This window comes from Betta splendens, chromosome 8, assembly GCF_900634795.4.
Source record: "Betta splendens chromosome 8, fBetSpl5.4, whole genome shotgun sequence".
NCBI lineage: Eukaryota > Metazoa > Chordata > Actinopteri > Anabantiformes > Osphronemidae > Betta > Betta splendens.
Window position 1 is genome coordinate 9,825,714 of NC_040888.2, and position 16,980 is coordinate 9,842,693.

The 16,980-nt window shown below is 43.1% G+C and overlaps 1 protein-coding gene across 2 annotated transcripts; it reads right to left on the minus strand.

The window, feature by feature from the left end:
• Positions 1 to 3,080: 3,080 nt before the first annotated feature.
• trpm4a (transient receptor potential cation channel, subfamily M, member 4a) lies at positions 3,081 to 16,969 on the minus strand. 2 transcript variants are annotated; one of them, XM_029158949.3, is made up of 28 exons: positions 16,835 to 16,964; positions 13,204 to 13,265; positions 12,705 to 12,882; positions 12,189 to 12,369; positions 11,783 to 11,952; positions 9,905 to 10,082; positions 9,474 to 9,538; positions 9,138 to 9,362; positions 8,953 to 9,055; positions 8,757 to 8,875; positions 8,388 to 8,675; positions 8,159 to 8,260; positions 7,936 to 8,064; positions 7,720 to 7,849; positions 7,504 to 7,649; positions 7,139 to 7,251; positions 6,953 to 7,057; positions 6,838 to 6,878; positions 6,491 to 6,720; positions 6,095 to 6,207; positions 5,875 to 6,007; positions 5,576 to 5,750; positions 5,187 to 5,352; positions 4,907 to 5,088; positions 4,506 to 4,638; positions 4,293 to 4,365; positions 3,766 to 3,859; positions 3,081 to 3,665 (listed from the first exon to the last, which is right to left on the minus strand). In XM_029158949.3, exons 1-28 carry the CDS (start codon positions 16,904 to 16,906, stop codon positions 3,649 to 3,651), a joined length of 3,723 nt encoding a protein of 1,240 aa, XP_029014782.1. In that variant the 5' UTR covers positions 16,907 to 16,964; the 3' UTR covers positions 3,081 to 3,648. The 2 variants fall into 2 exon arrangements, with proteins under 2 accessions (XP_029014782.1, XP_029014783.1); XM_029158950.3 differs by lacking the exons at positions 3,081 to 3,665; positions 3,766 to 3,859; positions 4,293 to 4,365; positions 4,506 to 4,638 and having other exon boundaries at positions 4,915 to 5,101; positions 16,835 to 16,969.
• Positions 16,970 to 16,980: the final 11 nt, after the last annotated feature.

Below are 16,980 nucleotides of genomic sequence, written 5' to 3' on the forward strand. Positions count from 1 at the left end.
CACAGTAAAGTTGGAGTACAGTCGTCGTGCTGATGCAGCCGGAGCGTATAGGCCCAGCCCAGACACTGATCTCTCACCTCTCTACTTGTCTGCCCCTCCCTGGTACATGTTACCCTCGAAATAGATGAATCTGTGCAGGGAGGAGTTGACAGCCGCTCTATTTAAAACCACACACTGCAGGAGTCAGTGTAATGTGAGCCTCCTTGGCTCAGTCTGCATAGGACCAGCACCGCGTCCACACCCCTCTGTCAATTTGCACTTACACGTGGATGAAGGAAGAGGTCAATGAAATCATTCCAAACCTTAATCAAGTGAATGAAAACATGCACTCTGCTGAATTTGTCCTCAATCATTAGCTACCTTCTATGTTGAGCTCATTTTGTGGATGAGTCACCCAATATTTAGTTTAAAGCAGAGTGTAACACTAAGTCCAGCCCCGCCTTTGTCTAGGCCATACGTGTAAAGTTAGGGTCAGGTTTTGTCAAGTTTGTGTAAAACAATGATGGTTGAGTGATAAATATGAGCAAAGGCCAAAAAACGAACAAGATTGAGTGACTCGTCTATTTTCAGCAGCACAGAAGGATCAGATCATCCGTTCTTGAATCTGATTCTAGCTCATAAATCAAACAAATGCCTTGAATGAGAGCAAACAGTCCCGCGACAGATGTAGCTCGTATTAACCTATTAGAGTTTACATCACCGGGCATCAGCCTATTTAAAGCTTTAGCTGGTGCATAATGTTTGGTACAGTGACATAGTTTGAGAGCAGCCATGTATGATGCTTCTGACAGTGATATAGTACAGACGGCTGGAAACAGCTGAGCCCAAAAGAGCAAAGGACGAGATCAGGATGAAGATGGAGACTGCAAAGTGGCTGAAAGGGGAGATGAGCTCACACATGCCCAAGACATTTCTACGCTCTTCGGCCACTCACTCTGCTCACACTGACATACTTGACCCACAAAGTTAGTAGCCACGACTTTTATATTGATCTTCTCCAAAAAAGACCAAATCAGCTTCTCTGACGCATTTCTGTCACCAGATATGATCATCTGGCTGAAGATCATCCTCAGAACCGCTGACATAGAGAGTGACTGGGCAGGTGCCGTAAGGTAAAGGCGAGGCAGCATGTGAATTGCATTGACCCATTCATCAACTGTGTCTGACATACCGCAGCAGGATTTGTTTGCCTCCCCTATCGGATCCAGTGTCACATCCAACCCTGTGCTCTCCATGTAAGGACAGTCTAAAGTGGGAAATCACTTTCCATGGTACAGTTACCGAAGTGGCTGGTGTCAGAACTGTAACACATCTGTGGCCAAAAACGAACAAACCCGTCTACTTGTATTTTTACTAACGTCACCCTGCTTTGAGAAAACACCCACGCTCTGAAACCTCCTAGTTTCCCCAGGACGCTGTCAGGAGTGTAAAAGAAAAAAAGAGAAGCACAGCCCCTCAATCCTGCTGAGTGACTCGTCTGGCACTAAATGTAAATTACAAATAACTCTTCCCAACATTTACTGGCTTGGTTGAGGTTATTACGACTGCAGCATGAGTCATCAGCATAGTGTTTAGGGAATATCCCTGTCTGGGTTAATGTGGAGGTCAAAGGTTAATATATGCCAAAATAACTTTTGTTAGTTGGCATCTTTATATTTGGTCAGATTTCTTTTGAAAGGCTTTCATGTTCATTACTCTCTGCAGCTTTATTCATGTAATAGGTTTCACATATTTATATTTTCTCTCTTCAGCAAATAAATACTGATCTTAATGTTTCAGACTAACATTGTCTACACTATAACAGCTTCAGTACCTGCTTTGACCTTTGTCAACCAGTCACTGTTCCGTGCTGATAAAATCTGCTGCCACTGTTCAAGCTGTGCAAGTCATTCATAAATAATGAATATGCAGTGTGTTCTTTGTTCATTCTTTGCTCGACCTGTTTCCTGGTTTTGTCTCAGACCTTGAGTTGATTCTCAGACTGGTTTTCTGTTCAGTGTCTGGTGTGTGCAGTGGCGTGCAGTAAGGTTCATGGCTGGTGAGGCACCAAGTCCTCTGGAGTCAAATTTTACAATCATAATACCTTATAAGAGTGTATTTTTCACAATTTAATTGTCAGGAGTCATATTACTACTGGCCACATTTCCCATTTTATTACCATTTTTATCTCCTTTACCTGAAGGAACATATTTGGTCTTGAAGGAACATATCTTTTATAGCAGTAAGAGACCTGACCTGTAGCCTGTATGTATTTTTCACAATTCATACTCATTCTGAAGTACAGAGAGATGTAAATATTTAATTTTGACCCTCAGTGAAGTTTTATGTTGTTTTTAAAACTTTAAATCCTGCTTTTGCTCTTTATTAGGATAACATAGAATACTTACACTTACACTCAGGGTTCAAATTTACTTCGCAAGCACTTGAATTGTTTTACTTAGTGTCAGTAAAGTCTTTTTAGAAAAGTGAAACCCATTTGTGGGTTAAAGGGTGGTAACAGCGCCCCCTACTGGATGAGGCGCAGATCTGTCCAGCCTCCCCTCATGATTTTTCTCTGTCGGTTTTAGCGTGAGCAAAAAAGTAATCATGTGACAAAAACATCAATAAACACATTAGGCAGGTTGTACAAAGTCATGGTGTAGAATAAATCCATCTGGTGCCTGCAAACCTTATACTAGAGACAAAATGTAAAACAGAAATGGATTATACCTTGTATCAGCCCATTTACTGACAGTTTCAGCATCGGGGCTGAGGTTCCCCACTTCCCCTGCCTACCCTGACTGCACATCACTGGGTGTGTGTGGGTAGTGTTTGGTGTCACTAGGAGCATGACGAGAGGATACTGCATGTACTGGACTCTTCACAGTAGTAGGGACATTGATAGCATCTTTGTCTGTCTCAGGAAATACCTGACGTCTTGTTTGTGTTGTTTGGCTGCAGACTTTCCTCTGACTCCATTTTACAGTGTATGTTTAGTACCACCAGTCAAGTCTGCCTGCTACTGGTTGGTCTCACTATTGCCAGTCTGAGCTCTCACTATTTACTCTAACTAAAATAACAAAATAAAAGCACCTCCACAGTTACAATTATTAACAACTTTTAACTTTATAATGAGAAAATGGAACGTATGTCCAGTCAGACTTATGTTGGATGCATGGAGAGACGATGAACAGCATTGTAGAGGTGAAGGTGCCCATTTACTTGTATATACACAATATAAATCACAATTCATCTCAAGGCATCGACTGTTGCATAGAACAAAATAGTATTTTCAGTGTGAAACCTCTTTATCACAATAAAAGATTTTACATCAAAAAAGCAGAAACCAAAACAATGACCAGAATTGGAGGTTCTATAGAGATAGAAGGGCTGATTATAGTATTAAAATAATATATTAATTATGTAATAGCATTATATTACATATACACCTATGCTCCTTGTCTTTGTTAAACTTGACCGACATTTTCAAAAGACACTTAATGTCCAAATGTGCAAAGTTTAAATTTATGCCCAGACCTAGAAAAATTAATGAAAAAGTAAATATAGTGATGAGACTAGAAAAACTGTGACGTAAACATCTTCCATAAACGATACAGTTCACAGAGTACAGGAGGCGAGAGGAGATAGGTGAAATGGTGGACATAGGTGTCAGCTCACAGTGAAGTCTGCAAGACATAAAATAAAACAATCATTGAGACAAATGCTCAATCAGATACAAAATCTGCTCTTATGAAAAGACTGTTGCTTCACGTCTGGTGTATTTACCTCTCAGCTGAGGAGCAGGGCGCGGGGCCTGTATCACATTACTCTGAGACAGAGCTTCTGTCATCCAGGCGACGGCACTGCAGCAGTAACTCACCTGAAGGAGACAGACACAGACACAGAGAAGGGCTGAGTCGGCAGAGAACCGCACAGTGGACGCGCCGATGTGGAGATCCACCCACTGTCATGATCGTTTCACAAAGACACATGCTTTTATTCGTCACAGCAGCGTGACAGCTTGTAAAGTGATGCTGCCTGAGGGTTCAAAGGTCAAACGTAACCAACTGTTTCTATCCTTGGCCTCTATGCACTAATATTCCTCCACAGACTCTACAGTCGATGGTTAAAGTGTTTTGCAAAACTAGTGTTGAGAAGTTTTTGAATTTAGTGGCAGTTCATTTAAGCAGTTTGGCACAAAGGTGCATCAGCATGTCTGTGTGCAAAGACTCAGCGTCTCATGTGCCATTGAAAATAGTTTGCTAAACAGCCTGAGCACCTCGGGTTGTGACATAAGAGACGGTTATTCAGACCTCAGCCTCCAGCTGCCGTAACCTTCGATCATGATCACGAATCTCTGACATCTGCTTCAGCACAGCATCGACCCTGCAGAAACAAGCACACATAAATAAATTGACTCTGTTCATTGTGTTTGGAAATGTTAGATCTAATCTAAATATCTATATTTTGTCAGATGCTCATTGACATGAGACATTATCACTGTGACGTAACAGCAGTGCTCTTACTTGACAGACGTGCGTTTAATCTGCGCTGTGTCAGTTTCCTTCTGTCGTTTATTCTGAGCTGAGAGGAGGATTTCTTTCTGGACAGCCTCCCATGTTTGCAGGTAGCTGGCCTTGTTATCCTGGAGCTCTAGAGCTGAGGACAGAGAAGACGAGTGGATGGACTGTGATACAGGTGTCATGCTGTGCAGGTTACTTACACTAACCACAGTTCTTTGCTTTGGTCTCAGTTTCTCCACTAGCTGCCAGATTGTGTGTCTACTGTTTTTCCAAGCCAGATCACTGCTGCTCCACCGGTGCCATGTTTGTTCCTCTCATGCTCATCTTCTATTTGTATGTAGTTCATAGTCTTTGGAGTTTTTTCTAACTCTCATGACCATCTGATACGACTTGCTACTACTCACCAAAGTGCTTGCTCTTGGCTGAGGGGATGCGGCGGATGCACCTCTTAATGAGAAGGTGGATGTGTGAGAGGATGATGAAGGGCGGTGCCAGGCAGGGCCTTGAATGATACTCCACTATCAGGTTGTAACGCTGAAACTTCCAGTAGATGTCACTGTTCTCTTGTACTTTGGAGAAGGTGTGGCTGCAGGTGAAAACTGTTTCATGAGGTTTTTTACTTAAAGCAGGGGAGTGTATGTTTGTAGTAGAACGCATTCCTATTCACTGTAAATGTCAGGGTACCTGAACATAGCAATGAGGAGGTTGATCAGTACTATGTTGGTGAACAGCAGGTAGATGACCAGGAGGATGATGACCAGCCAGTTGGCATTGGTGTTGACACAGGGCTCCTCTCCTGCTTCGATCTCTGTGACGTTGTTCGTACAATGTATGTCCCCGAGTTTATCAGCTAAAAATGAAATGCACAAGAATGTTGATAAGCTTTGATTAAACTTTAACATAACCCTGGGTTTATTAGACCAAATCTGCCAGGATGCCTGCATGTGTGGTGACCACCACCTGCTGAGTTCAGCTTCCTTTGGCCTAATTTAATGGAGGTTAACAGTTCTTTCAGACATCTTGTGCAAATTGTTTCAACAAAGGCAACAATACTTAAAGGGTCAGCAACTCACCATCCATTTCATGTATTGGTATTTGGCCAAAAATCTGCAAGTACGGTCTGTAGAACACTCGGCGGAATATCCAGAGAGGGCGAGGATCATACGAGTAGAGCAGAGCCTGGTTGGCTACTCCATAAGCTGCCAGCCACACAGCCAGGAAGAAGAGGAAGAAGAACACGTCCTTCATCTGAGGGGAACAAGGACCCATGATGTTCTAGTTCTGAGTCCATTACATCCCTGCTGTATTTCACACCTGCCCGCTGCAGTGAGCACCTTTTAAACTCATGTCCATATTATTTAAGAACACTCACCATTCTACCAACAATGATGATCTTGGGCCCAAGCTGTTTGTGGACAGCAAAGATATGGATCAGACGTAGTGTGAACACCAGGAAGTCCAAGGCCATCACAGCTCTGCCAAACTCAAATGAGGCAGGAAACATTCTGAAACAGCACAGTGCAGTCAGTCACCAGGCACTGGGGTGTTTGTCTACATCATGAATCTGTAAAACAAGATTGATGAACACTCACCTGCAACACAGACCAAGAATGAAGAGCGCAATGGCTGTGAGGTCACACTTGTTCCACATATCCTGGATGTAGTTTCTGAACATCTGCGCAAAAGTGGTGCCTACAAAGAAGGTCTGTCAACAGGAGAAAACAGAGTGGACTTAATGTTGGGAGCGTTTCTATGTTGCATACATCATGTGGTCAAACTAACTGCTCTCCATGACCAGGCAGCACAAGGACCTAATGGCTCATACCTTTTAAATGAATGAGTGAGTGAGTGAGTGAGTGAGTTGCACATACAGTAGATGACTACATACACTGTCATCCCTGCGTAAACAAAGAGGACTGTCTTTTAAGCTTCCACCTAGAACCATGTCTGTGTGTGTGTCAATGTGTACAGATGCCTTAACAACCAACCTGTCGAATCTCCTCACAGACTAAGGTGAAGACCCAAAAGTAAAGCACAAACTCAAGCGTGGAGGGACCATCAGGAGGCGGCCGCTTGAAGTCCACCAGCAGAACGTAGGCGAACAGACAGAGGAAGACAAAGTACATCACTACGTTTCCCAAGAACGCTGTGACGGGGGCAAACCAGAACTTCCTCCACTGAGAGGCAACAAATGGTTTCCTGGATCTAGATGAAGAGCCTGATGGAAGTGAAACCACCAGTCAGTCCTTTACCCGTCATAGAGCTGCTCTCAGAAGATTGAAGCAACTATTGTAAGATGATGGAGGACTGGTTTATAAAAGAGTGCAAATCAAACCTTTTGCTTTTTCTCTTAGAATTTCCTCTGGGTTTTCCTCCCTACAACAAGAATTTTTAGTAATGTTGGTTATTGGGTAATAAGTTAGTTAGTTTGTTTGTTTATGTTTACTTACGTAATTTCAGCTAGTAGGTAGTTGTTGACATCGTCCCCAGGGCATTCGTTCCCATCCACATCACAGTCTTTGCCCTCGACTGACTTATTGTCTTCCTCATGAGCTCTGTCATGTTTATTTATCATATTATTTTATCCAAACACCATTATTCAAAAACCAAAGCAGGACATTCACACAGCCACCAACCTGAAGGTGATAACGTTTGCGTAGATGAGGGGAGGCACAAAAAAAGTGAGAAGCAGCTTCCAGACAGGCGTTTTTCCCTCCATCTCACCCCACCAGATCTGAGACAGCAGAGACTACAAAGAAAGAGATTTATAATCGTTAAATCAATTGTGTAGCTTTCATTTTAGGGGTTAAGGTCATTTTAGTTTTAGCTTTACTTTCCAGACAGGAAATGAACTTGTGGCTTGTGAACTTGTGTGGCTGTTTCACCAGCTATCAGCTGCTTAAAGAAATGGATTTGTACTGCTTACTATTGATCTGGTCGCTTACTATTTTAAAAACCTTTTCCTGTTATTGTTATTAAATTGCATGACTGCCGTCTTTACCTGAACACCATGATGGCTGAAGAACAGGCGGGCGTCCGCTGCAGTGGCCATCTGCAGACACGTGGCCTCGCCCCACACTTTAGACTTCCTTATCAGCAAGGTGGAGGCGTTGGACTCGTTGTTTTGGTGACACTCACTGAAGACGTCTGAGGACGTAAACATCATGCATTAGATGAGCAGTGTAGCAGCTGTAGCGCAGTGTGTCGGCTTACTCACCATGTGCCATGCTCTCAAACATCTTCGCCTGCTCCTTCATGGCTAACTTCTCCTCAGTTTCACTCTCATGCTTATAAAGCTCCCTCAGTATTTTACATCCACCTAGAGCGCTCAGCACCGACTCACCCCCCTAAGAAGTCAACAGAGGACTGTATTATACCACAGTATATCCACTTTAATAAATTTACTTTCATGCATGTTGCAGGTAACGCTCACCATCTCCCAGAAGTAAGCAGCCATTTCCTGACGGTTCTGCAGCACGGCCCAGATGAAGAGAGATTCCCAGGGGGAGGGACATTTCTTTTTCTGATAATTGCACTCCCCCGATAGCATCTTAGTGACATGCTGATGAAGACAGGACCAGAGAGATCATCACCATGCATTCTGCCTCCTTTGCCTGTCATTACTATAAACCACTGGGTGCGAGATCCTTACTGACCTTGTGAGTCTTCTTCGTGGAGTTGTTAGGCTTTAGTCCCAGAGCCTTAATATAGAACGGCTTACAGACGTCATCCAACAGGTCTGACAGCAGGTGGGACACCTAAAGAACATTCACTCCTTTATTGTATATAGAATAGGGAGGATTTTCTCCACACGACTCCTGGTTCAACGCACTTCTTGTGTCTTCTTCAGTCTGTAGAGGACTGAGTGCGGTGAAATGGCCTCACCTCGTACAGGCTGAGCTTCATTGCTGAGCCAGGTTGAGTGTGGATATTCTTCAGCTGTGTGCCGTCTTCATTCACACTGGGCTTGGATCCAGCGCTCAGCCTCTCCATCAGACGCTTCTGGAGCAGAGTATAGGCCAGCGAGCTGTCAGGAAGTGCACGGTACAGGGTTTCCAGGCGTCCGTACGTCAGGTAGTCCAGGATATTCAGGCCATTCTCACAGAAGAGGCGAACAAACTGGGGCTTGTCATTGATCAGTGCATCTGTCATACAGTCTTCAAGGTCCGCATACTGAAAACACAAAAGGTATGTCAGCTTCTCTACACAAACCTTCCCATAAGAGCTAAAGTAGCATGATAACCCAGCATGTACCTCCCACTGAATGGCTCCAGTGAACAGTTCAGCTCTGGCGATGTCCACACGGTTCCACACCACTGCCAGTTTCAGCTCTTCGATGTGCTCGCTGGCATCACTGGACACACGTTTACTAGCTGAAGACACATTCACAGTGTACAATACACAAAACACACGAGACTTTAAATGTGTTACAACATAAATGTTTGCTTACCTCGAACAAGCGCTCGGAGAAGAATGGTATCAAAATCATCAGATCCATCTTGTTGCCCATTAAACACAGTGATAAGGTCTCTGTTATGATAAATGCTGAGAACCTAAACAGGGACAAATAAGTCAGTGTTTAGATATGTTTCCACACATGAAGGCACTCGGACTCTGAGTCTATCTCTGACTCACCCTGTCTACCAGCTGCTCCACCTGAGCTTGAGCTGGGAAGTGTTTCTGTAACTTTGAGCGGACAACGTCACGGATCTCCGAGCTCAGTCCTGGAGGAGCTTCGGTGTCTTCAGCAGAGGAAATGGAGGCGAGGTTCTCCAGCAGCTCACTGATGAAGTCCGCAGCGGGACCAGAACCAGCGAGAACCAGCCAGGGAATGTTCTTCTTTAGAGAGGCATCTAGTCTCTGAGCCCAAACAAGAAACTGGGTTTGTCTGGTTTTAACAAATACAGCTGATCCAATAATTACTAAATGTTGGGCATTTACTCCTCTGTATGTGTTATACATTTTACTCACCTGCAACACTTTGATGTCTCCTGAGATGAGCATGCACAGCACTGGAATTTCAATATTGCCACTACCTGTTGGAAGAAGGAAGAAAGAAAAATAGAATGTTTAGTTCCTAAGCAGCACTACTAAAAACTCTATAAATAAACTGAAAAACTGTCTGCCTTGATGTAGACATAACGTAATCTGAATTCTAAGTGTGCTAAATCTCATTATTTAGAATCGTGGACTGATCTTGGATGACATTTTAGGCTAATTGGCTGCTTGGGAGCCACAGATTCCCAACAATTATCTCTACACTCAAATCTTCAGCAGATTCAGGATTGAAGATGCTATTAAAACTTAGTAGTCTCTGGGACAACCATGAACTGGATGAATAACTGGATTAATCAGAGAGATATGATTCCTCCTTGGAAACAGGTTGTAGTGCTCTGTCTCACCCCTGATGCCAGTGCGCTGATGTGAAATGTAGTCCTCCAAACTGGCACGGAAATCGGTCTCTCCTCCCCAGCGGCCAACACTCCCATCATCCACCAGGAGGAAAGCCTGGTAGTTCTTGTCCAGGCAGTAGGAGTCCTGTGATGTGTTCTGGATGTGGTAGCGAGCCGGAACACCTCCCTTCAAACACACAACACAGAAGTAGGTATAAGAGAGTTCTTCAGGGGAGCAGTGCTGCCACACATGGGGCATTAATGCTCACGTGTTAATATAAATGAAGCAGCTGAACTATACAGATATTTACACATTATTCCATCAGTCAATCTATTAATATAATATGTTTGGGAGTTTGCTTCACCAGTTTATTGGTGTTTTGTGAACTGGAGGGGCGTTCATTGGGAGGTGCTCTGAGATTATAGGTCTGTGACCATAATGTGACACTGAAATGTTTAGAAATCCCATCATTGTGCCAGTACCTGATATTTAGTGGGAGAGCTGAACAGCTCTCACACTATTGATATCTTCGGTCTTTATTATTCCGCTACTTCTTATTATTTCACCCGTTTTTCGGTCGCTTTCATAGTCTCAACGCTTCATCATCGTATCATCGTTCAACTTTTTGTCAACTTGCCTCTTTTCATCAGTGTCTATCATCGTCATACTTTGGCGTAGAAACGTCATTTCAACTTCAAAAGCGTCTATCATCTTTCAACTTTATCAGTGTCAATCAGCGTCCTCGTATCTTCTATACTTTTCAACTTGTGAGCGTTTAAATTTAATGTGTTTTTTGTTACATTTTCAGCTTTTCCATTAGTGTGTATTGTGTCAGCTAGAGTGCGTGATGTCACAGCTAGAGTGAGCGGGTGCGCTTTTTAAAGACAGAACTTCTGTCTTTAACTCGTCACTACAGCCACAATTTTTACTCTATGAACGTAATTATTTCACTAAATCGTAGTCATACTTGTCTTCTTTCTAATGATGTGTCTAGCTATACCCTCAGACCTATACTTTAATCGCTATCGACCTCAAAGCGCAGAGAGATCCTGAAATTCTCCCATAGACTCTAATGATAATTTTCGGCAGACGTCTGGAGAAAAAAAAGGAGGAGACATTCTTTGAAATTGCAACTGTGGCTACAAGCTTTCGTCCTCAAACATAAAATTAACTCCACATGTTCAGGGAAGCCTTGAGATTCATAAAATGAAAATATTTTTATATCAGTGTACACAGCAGTTCCATGCTTATTACTGATTAGTCAACTACACTATTGGATTGTGTAGTAATTAAGCACACACTTCCTCTAAATCCTTTCAAATTTCTGCTTTTAGATGCGTAATTATGACTATTTAAAGATAGATTAACAGTTTAGTAATTACCCACACGTGCTTCCTCTACGTCTTTTCAAAATAAAAGCACCAATGCAATTTATTAGCTTCAACTGCACTGTTTTTGCCTTTGAATGGTTAATTATGATTATTTAAAGACTTTTTAATCTTGGACATCTTTTTACCTTTGTTAACTTTTGAATCATTGTCATACTTTTAATCTTGTCTTAGTATGACCTTGGTCATCTTTGTAATTATCATCTTTTTAATTGCCATCTTTTTTCATCTTTTTAATCTTTGTCATCGTTTTCTCTTTTTCATCGTTTTCATCATTTTGTCGTAGTCAACTTTTGGATGTAGTCAACTTTTTGACGTCAGCAGCTTAATCAGCGTTTGTCATCGTTGCGGCAGCAGATCAGCTCTCCCACGTAATTACTCGAGAAATTACTTTTTCTAGTAATATATTATTATTATTAATATAATTATCAGTTAGCTGTTTGTTACATAATAAATGCAACTTTTCAGAAGCAGGAAGACATGATACATGATAAATACCTGGACATTAACAAGCTGCCTCCTGTTGTGAACCATGCCCCATGGAGTGACCCCCACAGCAATCACTTTCTTCATGGACAGAGCTGGAACCACAGCCCCAAGTTCTCTCACTGCCTCCCCCACACAGCGGGAAACACCCGTCCTGAGACCCCCTGCCAAGATCCAGGCCCCTGGAAGGAGAAGCGGAAAAGAGGGAAGTAAAGTCAGCATCGAATTTACATAAAAGCTTGACTGAAGTCTGATGTCAAGTACTGTTAGATTCGCTCAGGTTATATGTGGTGTACTGTTAATTCTGTTATTTAGGCATCAGATGAAGAAGCTCCCCAGAACATCTCCTACAAACAATATTGTGTCATTGTGAAGCGTTCTCAGTGGACTGTAGTCTAATGAGAACCATGAATTTTACCTGTGCTCCGCGCTGCTTTAACCAGACCGTTCCTCAGAACATCTTTCAACCATGGTTTCATCTTCTCTTGGCCTTTACACCCCACGATCGACACCACCAGGTTGGGTAAGGGCAGACCCCAGTGATTCATCATCAGCTTGTAGATGAGCTCAGGGTTTGTGTCACATGACAAGCGCAGAAACTACAGAGAACAAAAGGACAAGACTGTAGCGTGACAAGAAGGAGGAACACGTCACATCATTTGCCTGAGCTCAGTGTCACCAGAACCCGAGCAGCTTTCCTTCTTATTCATAACAGCTGTCGAGACTGGAGTCACACAGGTATTTGTCCTGTGGTAAAACACTTTTCTATTTGCATTTCTACATTGAGACATTTTTCTAAAATTAGCAGCCTCTGTGGAGATTTTTGAAGCAAGACTCCAGTTAAATGAAAACCTGTCTTTTACCAGTTCGTTGCCGACAGTGATGAAGGTGTTAACAGGAGTTAACATTACGGGAAATAGGAGGAAGCACCTACAGGACAGTGTCTGCATCTGGCTCCAGCAAACTCCAGTTCGCCAAAGGCATCGGTGGGCAGCTCTGACGTGTGCTCTCTGCTCTCCCACTGGCTGGGTACAGATGCTCCACTGGGCTGCTCGGCTGGCACGGAGTCATGGGACGCCTGTCTGCCACCGCATTGACACGTCCCCCCATCACTGTCAAACAACACAGAAGGAAAGTGTCAATATTTAACGGGTCACATTCATTATTCATAGTTGGAGGAATCCCATTCTACGACGCAGCCCTGGTCACATTTCTCATCAACTTAAGATATTTGCAAAATTACAAAATCAAAATTACATATGTAGAAGGTTTCTCTAGTAAATAATGAGGTTGTTTTAGCTTCATCAAGCTGTGACCGTCACTATGCACTGGAGCAGCTCAGACTCTCAGTAATCCAGTGGGTTGTAGTCTGTGGATTGTGGGATGTCTCTCAGTCTTAAAGAATTAATAAATAAAGGTCAATATGAGATTACCTGGATGAGTCTGGAACAAAGGTGGTACACACTCTCCTTTTGATGACCCTGGGGATCCAGCTCTGTAAGCAGAAATATACATGTCACCACTGCCTAGGTCAATAAAGGAGAATCAACCAGCCAACTAGCTGCTCTACTGGTGCTTCTAGGGGTTCTACATTGGCAGCACCTTTAGCTACCAAGCTCTTCTGTAGAATCAGCTTCAGTCCAGGTTCAGGTTCTAGACACCCTCTACTTTAGGGCCAGGCTTAGAACCTTCCTTCATGATAAAGCTCCCAGTTAGAGATGCATCAGGTCATGAATTGGCCCTAGACATAAAAATGAACCGCTACTCAAAACACACGCACACAAACAGCTTAAGCTGAAACACTACTACTATTAGTAACGGTTCAATGTCGGCACATGCCATTGAGCCGGGAATTAAACCATCAAACGATTGGTGGGCCCTAAAAAAATGTTCCAGATCACATTTGATTTAAAGAATTAAGGCAGAAAGAAAAAGCAAATGACAGGAAGCAGAAAACATGACCTGTCTGACAGACAGAAGGAGGGACACGGAGGAGCAGCAGGCGTCAGCTGAACACCACGCAGACCATGATTCAAATGCCAGGAATGTGTGGATACCGATCTTAGTCGAGACATGTTCGGGGGCTTTATCGCTGCAGGGGCTTCACGCTCCTGCAGTAGCAGTAAATGACTAGAAGATAATGAGTTTGTGGTTTCAAGCCTCCGCAATGAGGTTGTTGGCATATTGTGAAAAGACTGTTAAATTCCCACATAACGATAACTCAGCCCATTGTCTGACGACTGGACCAACCTGTCTGGGATGGTGTCTGCTTTCAGGAGGGAGCGGTTCATTCACACAGGAGAGTGGTTGGATCTACAGGGGTCTGATGGTGTCTGTTATTCCTCTAGTCCAATGTTATACATGAATCCATATATAATGAACAACTGATACATTAGTTGTGCCACAAGCAATAATTTGTTTTTATATTTAGTTTTGAATATATTTTACATAGCTGTATATTCATTATATTATTCATTCGTTTGTTGTGATTAAATTATGTCACTTCCAATAAAAACCAGTAGTGCAGGAGTGACACCAGTATGTGCTTCATTACCAGAACAAAGTGTCAGATGAACAGGCTTTATTTATTGTACAAACTCTGCCTGCGTCCGTCGCAGCTTTGTGACACGACAAAGGCCACAACAGCCACTGAACTGTAACTGTAAATCAGGCAAATATACAGGGTCATCATCATCATCATCATCACGCACACACACACACACACACACACACACACACACACACACACACACACACACACACACACACACACACACACACACACCTTCCTTAAAGAATAGCACCAGCTTCTTCATTCATGCATGAAACATAACACACGTGAGTGTGTGTGTGTGTGTGTGTGTGTGTGTGTGTGTGTGTGTGTGTGTGTGTGTGTGTGTGTGTGTGTGTGTGTGTGTGTGTGTGCGCGCACGCTCTCACATCTATTTGAACAACTATTGTTTCCTGCTCCTAGTTCAGTGTGCGGACGTGTGCTGCTGTGCGTGGGATGAGCAGCCGTTAACCTCACACCAAAGGGTGGAGCTTCGGTGGAAGAAGTTCAACTCTGTAACAAAACCACTTAGGAATTTAGGCTGTTGCATTTTTCTAAATCAATATGAAATTCAAACGAATCTGCACAGAGCAATAATATGTCAGACTGGGTTTTGATGTGTTGTGGTATACCTGAGCCTGGTGCCGTGAGCACTGCTAGCACTCTTCTGTATTAGTCTGCGTTGTGTGTTTAACACGTGACATCATCTGCGGTGGCTCTCATCAAACCAGTCAGCCTGGTTAGCAACACTGAGCCGTTTGTGATCAAAACATGGATGATTGGGTTAATTTTTTTAAACTCTATTTATCTCTTGAAAGATAAATAATTAAATAACTTATCTTCTGCATTTAACCCATCTCCGGGGGGGGGGGGGGTCAGCCACGGTGCAGCCGTCCAGGGAGCTAGTGGGAAGTGTCTTGCTCAAGGACACACCTTTTAAAGACGTTCATTCAACATGAGGCCTTGTCAGACTCACACGTCTCAACTCGCGTCCCCTGTTTACAGCCATGACGTCCACATTCAGCAGATGTTGCCTCTGAACAGCACCCACTGCATTTCAACAGTCAACAGTCAACAGTGTACTTAAAGTCTACGTCGAACGCCGTCAATGGTTTTACACCCTCACAAACTAAAAAAACCTTTAAAACCAGATCTTGGCCGTTAGTGAAATGTAGAAAATGTAGCTTTGTTTCTTCATTGAAACAACGCTTTGGTTCACTGGCTTTGACGTATCACAATGTCAGCTATTAATAACTCACTTGTGCAAATACCACACAGTCAAAACAGCCAAACCTTTATGATGATTTCTATTTCTACATAATTTCTTGTGATCAGTTTGTAAATAGAAAAAACAATGATACAGAACATTCAGCTGTTCTCTGTATCTATACATACATTTTTACACCACTGTCATGAATACTTCATCACTGACAGCAGTAAAAGCTGTAGCTGGTACTGAATTAATGTTGGTGTCTGCCTCACTCAAATTAGAGATATGTGCAAATGTCCCTCAGGTCAACCATTGGATCAAATGGACTTGCAGTTACATTTGAGACCCAATATTTTGTATATAATCTACTTTGTACAGAAACTAATTCAGAATTGTTCTAAATTCTAGCATCCTGAACGTTTAAGCTTCAGACGAGGAACGTGAGTAATTTTACTTTGAATTTCCTTGTGGTAAAAGCCATGACTTGTGTCTCTTATTAACATTAAATCCATTACTCAAGTAAAATTGAACTAGCTGATGTTGACTGATGTTGGGGAAACAGGCTTTACTCCGTTTGGTTTAGAGGTGAGACGAACAGACACGAGGCGACTCCACCAAAACGAGTCTCTAGTGAAACCGACTCCAAGTCCATTTAAACATGGATTCATGTAATGTCAACAATGAAAGCTAAAATTTAAGTCCTCATTCAGGATCTTGCAGACTCCTACAGGTGGACTGTAAAACAAGGTGTGTCACGGTCTTAGTGTTTACTTTTGAACACTCGCTTAATCAGGCCTTCTCTGTGCAGCTTCACTCACTAAAGGAGGAGCTGCCGTTCAAATCCAAAGGTCAGATTTTCTACTTCACTCTGGGAATGTCTGATATAACATAGAATAGCATAGTGTTGTTTCCATAAACAGTGGACAGAAGTTGAATCATGGCATCTGAGGAAGGAATAACTTCCCCTGGAGTGTCTTCATCCACATACTGTTGCTAATGTACATGTAATCTGAATATGTACAGTAACTGCTTACACTGCGCACACACATTCTTTTTGTCACACACTGCTTCTGACCTGACCAGGTCCCCACGAATCAAAAATGAAAGCAGGGCAGCATGAAGCTTTGCACAACAGAAGCTACAAATCCTGAGGCAGCGTGGACTCACCTGCTCAGGTAAGTCTGATCCACTGAGCCTTTGAATGCACCTATTTCTATCCCCGCCCCGTGTTTAGCTTCCTCATGGTTTCAGTGCAGCTCTGACATCTCCTCACATCTACTAGTCTACTTTAGTGTGTGCGTACCTGATCATTGTCCTCTCTCTGACCTCCAGCTCTGCCCCTTCCTCGGTCCCCCTCTTTCTCCAGCTCCTTCATCCTGCCTTTGAATCCGCGTGTTCTGGGCAGGGAGCTCCAGGCGGGTGTGAGTGCTGCACACCTACTCAGCCACA

Coding starts and splice junctions, on each gene's coding strand:
- trpm4a (XM_029158949.3), bottom strand. CDS start 16,906: ATGAAGGAGCTGGAGAAAGAGGGGGACCGAGGAAGGGGCAGAGCTGGA. Junction 12,370..12,704: donor CCAGATGCAGACACTGTCCT/GTAGGTGCTTCC, acceptor TGTTCTCTGTAG/TTTCTGCGCTTGTCATGTGA. Junction 8,876..8,952: donor TCTCCGAGCGCTTGTTCGAG/GTAAGCAAACAT, acceptor ATGTGTCTTCAG/CTAGTAAACGTGTGTCCAGT.